Genomic DNA, 19,408 nt, shown 5'->3' with positions numbered 1-19,408 from the left:
TCAAACACAAACAGCTTTCTTATTTGACACTTCACGAGTAATTAAAACATTCTTCCCCAGCCATTCATAGACACATCTATAGCAGTGTTAAGTTAATCTCGAAGAAGACAGGAAAAAAGGCTGTAACTGTTAGAAATAGAAGTCCGGAATAACAAAAGCAAACAGGTTCATAAATTTAAGGAGTGTTTTCTGAAGACGTGATAAATTGACTAGAATGAGGGGGAGACTGGGAAACACTGCATCTGTGGTTCAAGAATTAAATTGCCAGTGCAGGACCCAGAGGCAGACAGGATTCAAACAAAATTGTTCTTTATGAACACGAATTGTTAAAACATTCCTCACACAGCCTCCAGATGATGTCAGAATCTGTAGCTTGATAGCTTCAAAATATACTCTTCTCAATGCTAGTAGCCCTCAAGACTTCTGTTTTTTTGTTTTGTTTTTTGTTTGTTTGTTTGTTTGTTTTGGTGGTGGTGGTTGTTTTTGTTTGTTTGTTTGGTTGGTTAGTTTTGTTTTTACTGGGATTTTCTTGATCATCTTGGAGAACAACTAGAAATGACTATTGTCCAACAGTTTTAGCTTTAGCCTAGCTTTGTACAATAGTGTGGTATAAAACTTTTTGTTACAATAACTTTGGTATATTTGTGCAACTATACAATTTCAAAAAACAAAAACAAACAACAACAACAAAAAAACGGTAGTTTTTCTATATAGTTAGGGGGTTATAACCCCATAGACTGCAAAAGTCTATGGGCAACAATCCCCAGTAACCGCTGGGTCCATCTGAGTTACTGGATTCTTCCTATCATGACACCTTTCTCATTTCTTGCATGTCATCTTGTCTTGAGGACAGATTCTCAGATATATTTCCTGGCCTGTTTACTGAAACTGGGGTATTGAAGAGATACTTCTGACAGTGAGCTTCTGAACATATTGATGTGGGATAACATCAGTGTCCCCTGAGAAAAAAAAAAGTAGTGTCTATTTCCAGCTGTTTATACAACGCAAGTACAACAAGCCCTAAATAGAAAAGCATGATCATTACAGACACCAGAGAAATCATTCCCTAGAAGTACTTTAATTTTCAATGTGTTAAGTGCCTTCTATTTGTTAGGTACTTTAATAAACCAGATGATTACTGAACAAATAGACTCAGTCCTGTTTGTATGAAGTGTTGGTGTTAAGCTCCACAGTAACAAGGATATACAATTCAGAGACCAATTCATCCTGTCCTAAGATTTGTCCATTCCTCTTGATTAAAAAGGAAGACTATACAAGAAGTAGCTCAGACTCTCTACCTGTCCTTGAGATTATTATTTTAGTGATCTATATTCAATATAGATCACTAATGCAAAGGAGCATTCAACAATCAGTTTTCCCCTTCATTCATGACCGGTGTTTCAGGGTACTTTTGAGTACCACTACACACACTTTATTTGACCATTTAAAAAAATAATAATAAAAAATGAAATTGCATTTGCAAAGCTGGCCAACTGGTACTTTTACTGCTTGTATTAGTGTATATATTTTTCTCTGTAGATATAAGGCAGAACATAGCCATTAGCACAGAGATTGTTCACTATTTTTATTAGTGTTTTGATAGACCTGAACATTGAATTTACAGAAATGTTTTTTACTTTGTGTTTTTTTCCCTCACAGAAATTCTATTGCTCTGGACGTGCAACTCATGACATGCAACTCATTTTTGCATGTAGTAAATTGAATCTGGAATAAAAATATATTTGAATCATTTCCCCAATGAACTTATCCATGTTCAAAAGTTTCTGATAAAATCTTCCAGAGCAGCGCCATCTCCATTCTTAATAATAGTGTGATTGATCTGGAAGCATTAGAAAAGCTGAAATTGAAATTGCTTTACGTGAAAGGCTTAAGGAAAAAAAAAAAAAAAAAAAAAGGAAAAGAAAAAAAAAAAGTAACAGGGCTAGTCAGAACCTATTCTTCTAACAACCATCTGTTACATATGCATGAAGTCAGTCTAGTATTACTGGAGTGAAATTACATATTAGTGCATCCAGCACAGTCTTGTCCATAAACTTAAGTCATAGAAGAAAGATTGCTTACTGTTGAAAAAATGTAGCTGTCTGATAAATGTTCATAAATTCATCAACTATCGAATTTAGAGGTTTTCCATTTCTGATTTCTAATTTCCAAATACCATACATCTTTTCTGCATCTGGAGTTTTTTTAGTCTTTCTGTAATCATGTAGCTGTAATATGAATGATATATTTAACTTGTTCAAAAAAAGCATGAGTTTTTCACATAAGAAATCAGACAGCATAAGATGGAAGCTTACTAACAGGAATTAATTATAAATATGAGAAACACAATAGCAAAAGAAATGAGTTTAGTCCACAGAAGAAAAAGCTGTGCATGTAATATTTCAGTTTTTACTATTTAATCTGTCAGAAGACATCTCAAGAACTGGAAAATATTATACAACAATTTTCTTCTCAGTACACTATGCTCAAATGGTGTTTTTTTTGTTTTGTTCTGTTTTTTAATCAAAGTTTTTGTTTCATAAGGCTGTATAGACAATAGTTTTAAGTACACTCGTATTTAATTTCATATTCTAATGAGTGAACGACGAATGAGCAATTAAAATATAGTTGCTACATTATTAAGGAAATACTAAAAATGCTAAGAAGTTAAAATTATGCATAGCACATTAAATTTCCTTCTTCCCCATTGTTTTTCTTGTTTTTAAAGTTGTTTATTTATTTTGTTTAGAAAAGTTATTTGCTACAGTAATACATTGCAGCAAATATATACATTTCAGGTAATAAAACATATCCTAGGTACGTATTTACTCATTTATCAACATATTTCAAAACTAATAAGTATTAAAAATCACAGATTACCAAAGGATTCTACAAAAGGATATTTTGAAGTAGATTCTGTTTTCAAAAATGCCTATATAAAACACTAAATCAAAATATGCTGTTGTTACACAGTAATACTGCAGTTCCTTGGGATTCCAGTGTTTTCCCCAGAGATACAAAAATATACGTGTGTCTTCATTTTATTATCTCACCTGTTTCTTTCTCATTTCAAACTATTTATTTTTTTTATTTTTTTTTATTTTTATTATTATGCTGTAGAGAAAAGTAATCCCTTTTGTATTATGTGTCCAGAACATTTATAGATGCATTCAGAACTCTTTTTTACAGCACCTTAAGGATTAGACAGAGTTTTATTTCTGCTATTTTATAAGCAATTCTTTCAATAACTTGCAGGTATTCTGCTGATCAGATTCAAACAAGATGAATAAAAATATTCCCTCTGTTGCAATGATTTACAAGTTTTATTGCCTAACTCAATAAACTCAGAATATATCCTGTAGGTTATTGGACATCAGTGAGATGTGTGATATGAAGCTTTTTCTCCTAGCTAGTTTTATATTATCCAGTTTAGACACAAGAGAAGTATAATTTTACCATCCAGTTGATTTTTGCTTTATTTAAGCCAAGCACTATACTTGAGAAGTATAATGATAGAAAATTTGAAGACCTACTTTAAAAGACTAACAGTTATCTGCAAGAGTAATATGTAAAATGAGGAAGAGGGATGATATGCCTAAAATGTATTTGGATTATTTATTTAGTTAGTTATTTTTGCTTATACCACTCTACAGTGGCTCTAAACCTAATCACAGAATACCATTTTAATTCAAGGGTTAGACCTCCTTAAAAACCTCCTCAGAAAACTGATATTTCATGCCACAAAATGATGTATCTTCCATCTTGGCACGCTTGTTAATGGAATTTTGTCCATTAGGCAAAAGAGTTAATTCATTAATGTTGATTTGCATTACCAACAAAATAGTTGCCACTACTTCTGTGAAGTGTACCTTAACAAAATTTTAGAAGTTATATCAATGCCTAGAAATGGGATGACCATCCACCTCATTTTCTGAATGTTGCAAGGTTCCACAGTTGATTATTGGATTCTTCTTCATCATAAAATAATAATAATAATAATAATAATAATAATAATAATAATAATAATAATAATAATAATAATAATAATATAGTAAATGAAAAAATAAGTTGAACAGACCGATCTTTTTCATATTCCAAACTACAGGCTGGTCAGCTCCACCTCCCACCCTGGGAGGGCGATGGAGCTGCTAATCCTGGAAACCATTTCCAGGCACAGGAAGGACAAGAAGTTTATCAAGAGTAGCCAGTATGGATTCATTAAAGTTTCACCAACGTGAAGTTGATGAAATCATGAAATGACTGGCTTGATAGCCAAGAGGATAGCAGTAGATATTGGCTACCTGGATTTCAGTAAGGCTTTTGACATCCGTAAGATACTCATAGAGCAGATGTTGATGTATGGTCTAGATGAGCAATGAGGTGGATTGAAAATCTGGGCTCAGAGAGTGGTGATTAGTGGAACAAATTGTGGGTGGAGGGCAGTAACTATCAGTGTAGCCCAGGGGTTGATATTGGATCTAGTCCTGTTTAATATCTTCATTAATGATCTGTATGATGAGGCAGTGTTCCCTCAGCAAGTTTCAGATGCCACAAAAGTGGAAGGAGTGGTTAACAGATGAGAGCTTTATTTTGCTATACTTTAACATGGTACAGAAATGGGCTGACAGGAACCTTATGCAATTCAACAAGGGGAAGCGTAGAGCTGGAAAGCTCTACAAAAGTATGAAAAGCTCTAGAAAAGTATGTGTGGGATCCAGGTGGACATGAAGTTGAACATGTGTCAGGTATGTGCCATTGCTGTAAAGAAGGCTAACTGTATCCTGGGGTGCATTAGGCAGAGTATAGCCAGCAGGTCGATGGAGGTGATCCTTCCCTTCTACTCAGTCCTGGTGAGGCCAGATATGGAGCACTGTGTGCAGTGCAGGAGCACCCGGTACAAGAGAGACATGGACATACTGGAGAGAATCTGGCGAAGAACCACAATGATGATTAAGAGCCTGGAGCAACTCTCCTTTGAGGAAAGGCTGAGACAGCTGGGATTGTTCAGCCTTGAAAAGGCTGAAGGGGAAACATCAGTTAATACAATACCTGAAAAGAGTATGTAAAGAAAATGTAGCCAGGCTTTTTACAGTGGTGCCCAGTGACAAGAGGCAATGGGCACAGTCTGAAACACAGGAAGTTCCCTCTGAATGTCAGAAAATGCTTGTCTACTCTGAGGGTGACCAAGTGCAAGCACAGGTTGCCAAGGGAGATTATGGAGTCTCCTTTTTTAGAGAGATTCAAAAGCCATCTGGACATGGTCCTATGCAAGTGGCTCTAGGTGATCCTGCTTAAATTAAGTAGGGCGGTTGGACCAGATGGCCTCCAGTAGTCCCTTTCAACCTCAACTATCCCATGATCTGTGATAAAAATTCCTAGTCTAGAAACCTGTATTCACTTAGGTTTTTCTACCCAGCTGATCTCTTTGTTCTACCCAGACCAATTTCAGTCCATCCATGTTTCTATTAACATGTAAATGAGTGTGGCAAGGAAACATGGTGCTCAGATCACGAAGCATTTACATTTGGAAAGTCTTCCTGTCATTCTGGTCCACTTTTGTAACTACATTTTATCAGAAATTCGCTAGTCTTCCAACCCTTTCCAATTAAGGGTTATCTGAAAAGTTCTGACTGATAGAATAACATCTGTGAGACTGTATTTTTTTTTCATCTCACTTCTTGACTTGAGAAAGATGAGATGATACCATAGAGACCTGAATGATAGATCACCATTAGCATTTTATTTCAAGCACAAAATGTGCTTTTGAAGTTAATTTTCCAATCATCCCCATTTACCTGATTTAGTTCATATGGCAGATTTTGGAGAACAGTAAAAAAAAAAGTCCTTATTTGGATGAAACTGGAAGAGTCACTCTAGGAGTGAACTTACTGCATTACAATGACTAACATTCAGACCACAGGATCAGCCTGGAGCTAGATAGCACAACGCTACAAGTATGTATCATAGAATCATAGAATCATTAAGGTTTGAAAAGATCTCCAAGATTACCAAGATCAACTACCCCTACCACCAACATCACCCACTAAACCATGTATCTAAGAACCATGTCCAACCTTTCCTTAAACAACTCCAGGGATGGTGACTCCATCACCTCCCTGGGCAACTCATTCCAATGCCTGACTACTCTTTCTGAGAGTATCTTCTAATTTCCAACCTAAACCTCCCTTGGTGCAACTTGAGGCCATTCCCTATTGTCCTACCACTAGTTATCTGCAAGAAGAGGCCAACCTCCTGTAGTGGGTTTACGTGGCAAGGTTTTTGTAGCAGCGGGCCATAGGGGTGGTTTCTGTGAGAAGGATCTAGAAGCTGCCCCATGTTTGGTAAGGGCCCCACTGCTGACCAGAGCCAAGCCAATAAGTGATGTTGTTTTGTGCCTCTGTGAGAGAATATTTAAGACAGGGAAAAAAAATGCTGTGACACAAAGGAGCTGGGAGAGTGAGAGGAGTGAGGAACAGCCTTGCAGGTGCCAAGGTCAGTGAAGAAGGAGGGGGAGAGGTGCTCCAGGCACCAGAGCAGAAGTCCACTGTGTTCTGTGGTGAGGACCATGGTGAAGCAGGATGTCCCCCTGCAGCCCATGGAGTACCATGGTGGAGCAGGGTTCCACGCTGCAGCCCGTGGAGGAGACCACGGTGGAGCAGGTGGCCCTGCACCAATGGAGGCTGCTGCCTGTGGAAGACCCCTGCTGGAGCAGATTCTGGGCCAGACCTGTAGCCCGTGGAGAGGAGCCCACGCAGGAGCAGGTGACCTGGCAGGAGCTGCTGCCCATGGGGGAGCCAGGTTGGAGCAGTTTTCTCCTGAGGGATGGACCCCGTGGTACGGACCCATATCTGGAGCAGTTCTGGAAGAGCTGCTGCCTGATCATTTCATCAAGGACTGCATCCCGTGGGAGGGACCCCACAGCACAGGGGACAAGAGTGACCGAGAAGGAGTGGCAGAGAAGAAGTGCTGTAGACTGACCATAACCTCCATTCCCCTGTTCCCCTGCGCCGCTGGGGGGTGGAAGGTGCTTTTGGTTTCTTTTCTTTGTTTCTCACTAGCTTGTTAGTAACAGGCAATAAATCTTACTATCTCCCCATGCCAAGTCTGTTTTGCCCATTACAATAATTACTGCGTCATCTTCTTGTCCTTATCTCAACCTTCGAGCCCTTTTCATCGTATTTTCTTCCTGTTCCTCTTTGAGGAGGGGGAGTGAGAGAGCAGCTGTGTTGGAACTCGGCTGCCCACTCAAGCGGAACCACCACACCTCCAGCTCCCCACAACTTCCTTTCAGGTAGCTGGAGAGAACAATAACGTCTCCCCTAAGCCTCCTCTTCTCCAGACTCAACAACTCCAGTTCTCTCAGCTGTTCCTCACAGGTCTTGTGTTCCAGGCCCTTCACCAGTTTCGTAGCCCCTCTCTGGACACGTTCCAGGGCCTCAGTGTCCTTCTTGTACTGAGGGGCCCCAAAGTGAACACGGTACTTAAGGTGTGGCCTCAACAGATCTGAATACAGGAAGACAATCACCTCCCTCTTCCTGCTGGCTACACTATTCCTGATACAGACCAGGATGCCATTGGTTTTCTTGGTCACCTGGGCACACACTGTCGGCTCATGTTCAGGTGAGCATCAATCAGCACCCCCAGATCCTTTTCCTCTGCACCACTTTCCAGCCACTCTGCCCCGAGCCTGTAGCTCTTCATGGGGTTGTTGTGATTTTATTCATAAAAAGATTACTTTCTAGGAATAACTAACTTTAACAAATGCATGATATGTACAACCTTTTTTGTTTTGTTTTGTTTTACTGAAAAATAACATCCAAAATGGCCAGCTGTAGAGAGTGGTATGGTTTAGTAAATTTCTTAATTACTAACAGTAAACACACACACACACAAAATAAATAAATAAAAAATAAAAATACTTGAGCAAAACCCTTGGACAGAGTCTGGCAGTGGTGGTGTTCTTCATGTTAGCAGGAAGGAAGCCCAGCTGGGAGTGGTTTGTCAAGAAATCATCATGGACTGCAGAATGTCATCTTTCCAGTCCCAGACAGAGGGAGAAGAAGAGCTGTGGAAGCAGCAGGTTATGCTCAACCGAAGACCAAATCACACTTAGTCTCATACTGATTCTTAAGAATACAGGAGTTGAACAATTTCATGGTCTGTGTAAAAGAGCTTAACAGGGCACTTTCAAGTAGAGTTATCCTTAAGCACAGTATGGCAAGAAAATGGGTCTTATAAGATATTAAATGACTCGCCTAATGTGCCGTGAAGCATGATGACGGCTTCACAATGAGATGAGTTTTCAGGATTGCTCTTGTTGGTGGTGCATAAGCAAGAAGCCAAAGGACAGGGAGATTTACTGAAGGATCAAAGATGTGGAAGGGAAGTGGCAAAAGGACTAACAGTCTTTCACTCTACTTTTTCTTACAGTGCTTAAGATTATACACAGAAAATTGCTGCAAAGCTTTCCATCATCTTTCTGGCTACATCCAGTCTGTGATGTTTTTCAGGTACTTCAACAGTAAAAGAGGATAAATTGTTTTTAAAAATATTCCTTTTATTTGCAGTTCACAGAGGAAAAAGAAAAAGAAGGAAGGAAGGAAGGAAGGAAGGAAGGAAGGAAGGAAGGAAGGAAGGAAGGAAGGAAGGAAGGAAGGAAGGAAGGAAGGAAGGAAGGAAGGAAGGAAGGAAGGAAGGAAGAGAAAGAGAGAGAGAGAAAAAGCAAGAAAAAAAGAAAGAAAGAAAGAAAGAAAGAAAGAAAGAAAGAAAGAAAGAAAGAAAGAAAGAGCAAACTATTTTCAATTTAGTTCAAAGTTAAGTCCCCCTCCCCCCCAAAAAAAAAAAAAAAAAAAAAAAAAAAAGTGCAGGTGGTAGGCTTTTTTTAACCCAAAAGACTTGAAATATTCATTGATGCATGTCAGAAGACCCAAAAGCTACCACAATAAAAAGGAATGAAATAGCAAATAAATTTTTTCAGAGCAATAACTTCTTCATGAAATTGTTTACATGTTTCTGTAGGCAGATTATTTGGGGTCTTAGGACAAGTTGTTGTGGTGGTTTTACCGTACTGGGCAGCTAAACCCCACAACCACTCTCTCACTCCCCCTCCTTTAGATGAGGAGGGGGAGAAGTAAAGCAAAGAACAACTCACGGGTTGAGATAAGGATAATTTAATTAAAGGGAAATAATAATAACAATTAAATAAAGACTACCATGAACTAAACAATTTAACTAAGGGGAAATAAAAAGGGAAAGGGGAAAAGGGAGGGGAAAAGGGAAAAATAAAAAGAAGGGAGGAAAACAAACAAACAAAATAAATGAAGGCTATATGGAAGTGCAGAGGAAAGAAATTACTCTCTACTTCCCACAAATGAGCGATGATTGACCACGTCCTTGAAGCAAGGCCTCAACGCATGCAGCCGGTGTTCGAGAGGAGGACCAATGTTTTCCTAATGAGAGCCCACCCCTCCCCTCTTCTTCCTGTTTCCACCTTTTATTGCTGAGTGTGACATCACATGGTATGGAATATCCCTTTGATAGGTTTAGGTCAGCTGCCCTAGTGATGTTTCTCTCCTCACTTTTTGCCCACCCCCTAGGAGGGTTAGAGAAAGGCCCAATGCTGTGCCACTGCTGTTTAGCAGTAGACACAACACTGGTGTGGTAACACTGCTGTTCCAGCTACAAGTACAGAGTACGGCACTGTATGGGCTGCTGCCGGGAAAGTTAACATTCCAGCCAGACCCAGTACAGTTGTAAAAGTGTGATTTTGCAAACTGTCTCTAATTGTAAAGTTTAGAAAAAAGATTTGTTGCTTGTCTCTGTGTAGAAAGCAATTACTATTTTTACCTTCGTAACTTTCTCTTGCTGTGCTTGATAATGTATTATATAAATTTATCTCTTTTGCAGTTCAGCTTAAGATGTGCTGCATTCTTTAGATTAGTATTATTCTTGCTGAAGAGTACTGGATGTTAATGAGATGTGATATTACTCTTTCAGACAGTTAATAATAATTACAATCTCTAAATTGTTCTGTCCTCACACAATGCTTTTATCTTTTTACTTTTCATTAACATTACACAAAAGCCTCAAATAAGGATTATGGTCCTAAATTCATGATTCTGAAATATTTAGGGGGTTTGGAGATTGTTTTTTTCTTTAGGATTAAAGTTATATAAAATGCACAAGCAAAGGAACATTCATGAAAACATGATGTCTTCTTGTTCACAGCTAAGAGTCCTACTTATCAGATGCAGAAACATGTTACTTCATGAAGCCTTCCACAGGATTTTGTGAATCTGAGCTTCCTCCATGAAAAGAGGTCTGGCTTCAACAGGAAATAGAGGCAGCTCCCATCCACTCCATCCTAACTTATGGCAGGAGTTGTTGACTCAGCCCCAGTTTAGGCTACTAAGAAATAAAACCCAGGTCTCCACTCTTGAAAAAATGGCCTTAGCCTTAAAGTTACTGCACAACATCTTGGCAGCATCAAGACTATAAGGCTGCCTTTTGAAAGTAAAAGGCTAAGACAGACATGGTAAAGGGGGAGTGTAGGACTGGTTACAGAAGTGTGTTTCATATGCTTGCAGTTGGAAGTTCAGAGGTGAAGTACAAGTGAGCCACTGTTTCAGAAATACCCCTTGTTTCCATGCCCTATGCATCCATATCTGTACCCTAAGACTTGCAATGACACTTTGTGGTACCCCATTTCCTTGATTCTACTCACTATGTCAAACTTATATTAAGTTAGAAACTTCATCTTATAATTTTCACAGTGAAAGCCAAACACCAGTGTATTATATGGACTTAAACACTGTAAAAGGACGAGAGGTAGAATGAGCAGAAAAGGATGTGCTTATGAAACAGATCTAGCCATGAGAGGCCTCTTTCTGGTATTAAAATGGGGTAAATGGGACTTAAATATACTTGGGAACAATACAAATGGAAAACATAAAAAAATCACTTTGATCACTGCCCAGCTTTAGAAATGATTTTCAGAGTCCTTCCAGCAGGTAATTTTCAGAATTATTTTGAATAGATAATGACATATGACTGTAGTGGGTTTACGTGGCAAGGTTTTGGTAGCAGGGGGCTATAGGGGTGGTTTCTGTGAGAAAGATCTAGAAGCTGCCCCATGTTTGGGAAGGGCCCCATTGTTTTCCAGATCCGAGCCAATAAGCGATATTGTTTGCGCCTCCGTGAGAGCATATTTAAGACAGGGAAAAAACGCTGCGCCACACAGCAGCCAGGAGAGTCAAGGGAGTGAGAGAACAGCCTTGCACCAAGGTCAGTGTAGAGGGAGGGGGAGAGGTGCTCCAGACGCCGGAGCAGAAGTCCCCTGTGGCCTGTGGTGAGGACCATGGTGAAGCAGGATGTCCCCCTGCAGCCCATGGAGTACCACGGTGGAGCAGGGTTCCATGCTGCAGCCCGTGGAGGAGACCACGGTGGAGCAGGTGGCCCTGCACCGACGGAGGCTGCCGCCTGTGGAAGACCCCTGCCGGAGCAGATTCTGGGCCGGACCTGTAGCCCGTGGAGAGGAGCCCACTCAGGAGCAGGTGATCTGGCAGGAGCTGCTGCCCGTAGGGGAGCCAGGTTGGAGCAGTTTTCTCCTGAGGGATGGACCCCGTGGTACGGACCCATATCTGGAGCAGTTCTGAAAGAGCTGCTGCCTGTGGGAAGCCCACGCCGGATCAGTTCATCAAGGACTGCATCCCGTGGGTGGGACCCCACAGCACAGGGGACGAGAGTGACCGAGAAGGAGCGGCAGAGAAGAAGTGCTGTAGACTGACCATAACCTCCATTCCCCGTTCCCCTGCGCCGCTCGGGGGGAGGAGGTGGAAGAGGGTGGATGGGGGGGAAGGTGCTTTTGTTTTTTTTTTTCCTTTGTTTTCTCACTTCTCTCGCTTGTTAGTTGTAGGCAATAAATCTTACTATCTCCTTATGCCGAGTCTGTTTTGCCCGTTACAATAATTATTGCGTGATTTTCTCGTCCTTATCTCAATCCTTGAGCCCTTTTCACATATTTTCTCCCCATTCCTCTTTGAGGAGGGGGAGTGAGAGAGCGGCTGTGGTGGAGCTCGGCTGCCCACTTGAGCGGAACCACGACAATGACTTAAGAAGTACACTGAGTTCTTCATTACTCATTTACCAAAACTGTGTTACCAGACCAGACCTCTTAACCCACTCAACAGCCTGAATTTTGCTAGCATGATGAACAGGAATAAAATTAGGAATAGAGTTTATTAGGAGGATGGACTGTGGTAATCAGGCTAGGGCTTGTCCAGACAAATATATCAACCAGCAGGTTATTTACATGTGCCCATCCATCTTTATCTCCTTTCCTTCCACATTTGTTCTCCCCAACCTAGTTTGACTCCAGCTTCACTTAGTTTTTGTCCTTTCCTCTAGGCATCCTATACTGATTTTTTCTGAATCCAGCAAACCTCTTCAAATATCCCAAGATAAATTTGTTTTTTCCCCTTGTAGTGGGTTCACATGACAAGGGTTTGGTAGTGCGGGGCTGCAGAGGTGGATTCTGTGAGAAGAATCCAGCAGCTGACCCATGTTAGATAAGGGCCAATTTAAGCAGGCTCCAAAGGGACCCACTGCTGCTCAGAGCCAAGCCAATGAGCGATGTTGGTTGTGCCTCTGTGAGAAGAGATCTAAGAAAGGGGAAAAAAAAAAAAAAAAAAAAAAAAAAAAACAACAAAAAAAAAACACACAACACATTGACACATTGCACAACAGCATCTGGGAGAGAGAGGAGTGAGAAACAGCCCTGCAGATACCAAGGTCATTGAAGAAGGAGGGCAGGAGGTGCTCCAGGTACTGGAGTTCCCCTCCAGCCTGTGGAGAGGCCCCCGCAGGAGCAGGCCCCAGGCCAGAGCTACAGCCCATGGAGAGGAGCTCATGCAGGAGCAGAGGGTCTGGGGGGAGCTGCTGCCTGTGGGGGACCCATGCTGGAGCAGTTTGATCCTGATTGATGGACCCTATGGTACAGACCCATATTGGAGCAATTTTTGAAGAGCTGCTGCCTGTGGGAAGAAAACTCAGGATCAGTTTGGGAAGGACGGCATCCCCTGGGAGGGATCCCACATGGAGCAGGGGCAGAGAGTGGCTGTGAAGAAGTGGGGGAGATGAATTGCTATAGACTGACCACAACCACCATTCCCTGTTGCCCTGCACCACTCAGGGGGAAGAGGTGGAAGAGGGTGGATGGAGGGAAGGTGTTTTTGATTTCTTTCCTTTGTTTCTCACTTCTCTAATTTGTTAGTAATAGGTAATAAAATTTATTAATCTCTCTATGCTGAGTCTGTTTTGCCCATGATGATAATTGTTAATTGATCTCCTTCTCTTTATCTGAACCCCTGAGCCCTTTCCATCGTATTTTCTCCCCTTTTCCCTTTGAGGAGAGGGAGCGAGAGAGAGGTTGTGGTGGAGCTTAGCTGTCCACCTGAGTAAAACCACCACATCCCTGAGATCCATTATATTAATTTCCCCCTTCTTACCAATAACAAAGTTATGATTGAACCTCTTCAAGGCTTCTAGTGGTTCATTCAAAGGTCCATCAGGCAGTGATCCAACTGCTCTAGTCTTTGCTATTACATCTCCTGCTTCTTAGAGTTCTTGTACTTGGGTCCTTAAATTATTACTTCTCGTGTCTCCTGTCCTAGTTATTATTACTGAATAGCCATTCACAAGCTAGTTTCAGAAACTAGGTATCTTTACATAGCACATACCCTTACACGCTGAAGCTACATATCTTTCTGTCTACCTATTGAGATCATTAATTAAATCACAAACTACAGAGCAACAGAAATCCATTTTAATAAAAGTAAGCTAGAAGTGTTAGTGAAATATGCAGCAATGTTCACCAGTCAGAAACCCATACACCATGGGAAACAATCAAGATGTGTTGCATAAGTGAGCCCCAATTAATATTTCAATATCTAAACTACTTAAAATTTTGAAAAGAAAAACTATTTGATTGCTTTACTCTTTGTCAATGACCATTTGGCTAGCAAGTCTATATAACAGGTCATTATTAAACTTTTCCATCTCATTAATAAAGTTAATTTTTTATTTTACTTTTTTTTTTGAATATTAATTTTTGTTGTGTAAGTATCAGTTTTGTGTAGAATTTGAGCATCAGCGAAATCAGATATTAGTCTTCTTTTTAGAATTCTGAAGCATTATAATGCTTCCATAGCTCCTAAAAAGAAGCTAAAGTCCAAGGCCCAGGAGATATCCTTGTTATTAAATATATATATAAATACTCACATGCACACATATACCCATACATTCTGACATGAAAGGACCTAGCTGAATACAGAAGTGTAGAATTGACTTTTGTGAGTCCTCTATTAATATAACATTAATAAAGGCAAATATTGTGTCTCTTGCTATTAATCATTTAGGAGGTGTCAAAAGCATAAGGCACAACAGGAATATTACTAGAGCAGGTCATGTGTGTTTTTTTTTCACAGAGAAAAAGAAAACATAATTTGATAGTACTTCATTAAATTAATTATCCCAAAAAGCAAGGTTGTAAGAAAGATTATATAGGACAGAACAAGAAAAAGCATAGCAAAAATACATGAAAAATCCATGCTGTAGACTAGTGAGAAACAAAATCCTTAAAAAAAAAAAAAAGGAATTAACCATGTAAAGAAAAATAGATAATCTGAAAAGCAGATGGCATGGTCTGTTATAGATACGTCTATAAATGTCTGCATTTGGACCTTAGACAGAGGGGACAAGATCACTTGTGTCCAAGCTGCTCAGAGCTAGCCCCTGCAACCACCTTCATCTACGGAATCAACAGAAACTGTCCAAAACAGTATCATAAACCTAGCAATTAAGTAGTGAAAATGATCAAGTCTTCATCTCTTAGTATTGCCACAAGTATTTTTTGTTTAGTTCAGATGAGTCTAGAATATTAATCTAAAAAGATTAAGAGAAAAAAAAAATAGGAAAATAAAACATCTGTTAAAGCATCCACAGTTCTCATGAAATTTACCCCTTTTATCAGAATCTGAAATGTAAATATAAATGTAAATGTAAATGTTCACTTTTAAAATGACGAAGATAAATAACTAAATAAAGGACTGCAAAGACACAAACAGAATACTATAAGCTTCAGATATAGCTTTTTACAACATAGAGTGGACTTCCAAAATATAACTTATCTTTAAACATGTTGACTCTGATGAAAAAAGTGCTGCTTGTTTTTAGCAAAGGTGCAGTAGCACTACCTAGTTTTTCCACTGCAAATGGAGAGACATGCTCCGATACAACAAAAATTCTTTGTTACAACTAGGTAAAATGCAACATTTCACTTTCTTTTAATAAAACAGGAAGCTTTTCGAACACGAATGTCAAGAAACAACTCTTTTTCAAGAGGCAATATTTTAACCTGTCTTCCTCACCACCACATTTCTAAGCCGTTAGAGATTTTTTACTACCATTTTTCAGGTAACTCAGTTTCTCCAAGTGGCATATGAAGAAATAATGAAATGCTAATCTGTTCGTTTATAATATATTTGAAAACCACTCTGTGACTTCTACCTGCAATACTTTTTATATTTAATAATTGTTTTCTAAGCCTGTGCAAACCATTAAATATTAAAAGCGGTACAGAAATGTACTGTATATATTTCTCCAAAATAAAAATGAGTACTGCCAACTATTAAACACTTCCCAATGCGGAGTATATTTATGTGGGTATTTGTGTAGCTAGTTCAACTTTATTAGTTGCAATTTCTCTGAAATCATAATTTTGTTTTCCAGTTTAAAATGTGCATGGTTATGTGGGAGGCAGCTAATGTGCAAAGACAGAGCAGTATTTCCCTGCTGCACATTAAACTTGACTTGCACACTACCATAATATTTGTATGAAGAGCATCTGAATAATACTATATTAAGCTATGATTTTGAAAAATGGGCAAAAAGAACAAATGCTACAGCTGCATTGCAATTAATAATACTTATTAAAGATATGGTGCTCTTATGTAGTTCAACTACACAACCATGAAGTAATAAAATATCACGCGGGTTTCACACTGAATAAATGTAAATTAATAAATACTGTTCTTTAGAAATAAAAGTCATTATCTTTCAACAGGATTGCAGATTTCTGTTCCAATTCTCCATGAATTAATCTGTGCAGAATAACTGGTCAAAAAAGTTACACCTCGTTGTTTCACTTCCTAGTAAATATAGAAATAAAATGTAAAAATAAATAAATAAATAAATAAACACTATATAGAGAGATTTAAAATGTTTTATAAACAAATGTAATAATAACCATTAGATTATATGATAAGCATATTTATTCATGAAATACACTTTGATGCATCTCATTAGTGCAACTCATCTGCTGGCTCAGATTTCTTACAAACACATGTGCCTAATACTATCAAAGTGTCACTTATTGTCACACCAGCCATTTGACATTGGCCACACCCAGAAACTGAGCTGTTTCACTGCTATAAACAAATAAGGCACCTACCCTAGACTTGTTGATAAGGGCCAGCACCTGCCAGCTTCAAAGGGGCCCACCACTGGCTGGAGCTTGAGGCAGTGAGTGGTGCTGGTTCCTCTGGGAGAGCAGATTTAAGAATGGGGAAAAAACAACAACAAAAAAATCACTGCTGTGCAACAGCAGCTGGGAGAGAGAGGAGTGAGAACTAGGCCTGAATACACCAAAGTCACTGCAGAAGGAGGGCAGGAGGTGCTCTAGGCACTGGAGCAGCAGTTCCCCTGCGGCCTGTGGAGAGGACCCTGGTGGAGCAGGGTGTCCCCCTGCAGCCCATGGGTCCCACATGGAGCAGATCTCCACACTGCAGCCCATGGAGGAGCCCCCGGTGGAGCAGGTGGATGTGGCCTGGAGGAGGCTACAGCCCATGGAGAGCCCCTGCAGGAGCAGGTCCTGGGTAGGAGCTGCAGCCCATGGAGAGGAGCCCACACAGGAGCAGTGGGTCTGGGGGGAGCTGCCGCCCATGGGGGCCCCATGCTGGAGCAGTTTGTTCCTGACAGATGGACCCCATGGTACGGAGCCATGTGGGAGCAGTTCTTGAAGGACTGCTGCCTATGGGAAGCTCTCGCAGGTTCAGCTTGGAAAGGATGGCGTCATAGCTTGTTAGTAATAAGTAATAAAGTTTATTAATCTCCCTGTGCTAAGTCTGTTTCACTGTGATGATAATTGTTGAGTCATCTCCCTGTCCTTATCTCACACCTTGAACCCTTTCCATTGTATTTTCTCCTTCTTTCCCTTTGAGGAGGGGGAGTGAGAGCAGTTGTGGTGCAGTTTAGCTGCCCCACTGGGTAAAACCAGCACACTGCTGAAGTGTCTTATGCATCACTCTTTACTGAAACTGTGGCCTTGAATCAGAACATATTCATAGAACAAGATTACATGATATTCTGAAACAATGTTGAACTCAACAGAATTTTCATGGAAAATACATAAGGCATAAGCAATAATATTGTAGGAAAAATTGATTTGAAAGAGAACAGTAGAACTAACATAAAATGTGCTTTTACTTGTCACACTAGAGAATTAAGTGTGAAATTATAGTGAGCATTATGGGAATTATAGTGAGCATTGTGCAATGTATTACTCTAAAGTAAAAATAGGCACTTGAGCATTATAAAATTTTCACACAAAATATTTGCACAATATTTCTGTCTTTAAAAATACGAAAATAGGAAATTTGCCTACTCATTTCAGAAATTTCTAAACATAACTTCAAATATAAAAAGCAGACATTCACTGATTTTATCTATGAAAACTTAACCATCTATGTTTAATTTTCAGTGTGGACTGTAAATTTTGTGATGTTCAAACAAACACCCACAAACCATATTTGCTCTCCATTTCCAGTCACTGATAGTCTGCTAGAAAGGATTTGAAGTGCCATTTACCTCACAGTTGCTCATATGGTGTTATACTAATAAAAGCAAAACAAAAAAATGGTTACCTGAAAATCACCGTGTGATACCGGAGATTTACTCTGAGTATACAAGCTGCAATACAATAGTAGAGGAGACAAGTGTGTCTAAATTGCTGACTTAGGCAGTAATAAAACAATTAGCTTGGGTACCAGTGATAACAAGTTAGCAAGGAGGGTGTGGACTGCTTTGTGAGTTCAACTGTTGTGATTGTCAAGTGGCTGTTAAGACCATATATCCTGATCTAATGTGTTCCTTATATATTGTTGTACTTACATTATCAGTTTAGCAGTCATCAATTATTATCAGTTTAGCAGAATATAAAACACAGCAAAATATTTGAAATTAATGTCTACATTAGCAGAGACTGCAGCACACAAGTGGGATTTATAGAGTGTAGATATGTGGAACTGGGACTGTGTACCGAAGCCTGCTTTATACACATTTTAGTGTATAAATTGTATAAAAAGTGTATTTTTGATGAATTCTGGTTCTTTATGTCTTTCCACTAGCAGGTAGAGGTGTATTCTTAGACAGCATCTTCCAATCTGAGTTATTCTGAAATCTCCTGTTTGTACACTCTAAGACAGCTGCACTATGAGAGAGTAGTAGCAGAGCAATCAGAAAATATGTTTCAAATGTGCATTCCTCACCCAAACTCAAATGTTAAAGTAGATTAATGCTTATAACACCTTGCATCTAAAAGTATATCACTTTAGCACAGTGGGAGGCTGACACTTTAGTACAGGTAAAGTAGAAAAAACCCAAAGCTCTAATCCTACGACTTACAGCTCTGTTTCCTGCTGCACTTGTTCTACCCAACCAGAATTTGAAAGCTGGGTGCAAGATAGCTGGAACTAGATAAAATAACAACAACAACAACAACAACAACAACAAAGCATTCTTATAGTCATTATAGCAGAGAGGTTGAGAACCTAGTGCATCTCTGCAGTTAGTAAGAGTATTTCAGCCTGGAGGAGGTAAATGATTACATAAGTATTTCTAGTCTGTATCAGGACAAACACAAGTACATTCATTTAAACTAGTAAATCAACCTCGCCTTCATGTGAACTAGGAGAACTCATACAGTTACACGGTTACAGAGGAGAAATATTTTCAGAAAAAGTTCCTCACTGCCTCTCAGCTATGAGCAAACATCTAGCTGAAGTGCAATATCTGAATGTAACACTGCAAGTGGTTTTAGCAGATTCTAACATATTAAGTAAGGATATTAGTCAGTGCACAAGCAATCAGCTGTCATAATAGATAATTAAATAAATAAATGAATAAATAAATAAATAAAATCATGATCTCATTCCTGCCCAGATTCATTCTCAACTACTTAAGAGCTTGACTTAACTAAAAACGTGCCTAGTTACAGGTGTTGTTCCCTTGGGAGCATAAGTAATACAGCTACTTAAATTTTCTGTACAATTACTAAAGAGAAATAGCCAACTCC

At 39.5% G+C, this 19,408-nt stretch overlaps 1 protein-coding gene across 3 annotated transcripts in view; it reads right to left on the bottom strand.

Moving 5' to 3' along the window:
- Window positions 1-19,408, bottom strand: part of GPC5 (glypican 5) — a 775,603-nt gene that overhangs the window by 262,565 nt on the left and 493,630 nt on the right. Inside the window, exon 8 of one of the 3 annotated variants that reach the window (XM_084506837.1) lies at window positions 16,138-16,205. The exons of the other annotated variants lie outside the window; for them this stretch is intronic. Within the exon in view, the coding sequence (XP_084362963.1) occupies window positions 16,204-16,205 (2 nt within the window). The 3' untranslated portion in view covers window positions 16,138-16,203. Of the gene's footprint in view, window positions 1-16,137; window positions 16,206-19,408 lie in introns of those variants that run through there. 3 annotated transcript variants of the gene reach the window in all.

This window comes from Aythya ferina (assembly GCF_964211825.1).
Source record: "Aythya ferina genome assembly, chromosome: 1".
NCBI classification, from domain to species: domain Eukaryota; kingdom Metazoa; phylum Chordata; class Aves; order Anseriformes; family Anatidae; genus Aythya; species Aythya ferina.
The sequence above is the reverse complement of the archived record's forward strand: the minus strand, read 5'-3'. Positions and strand labels throughout refer to the sequence as shown.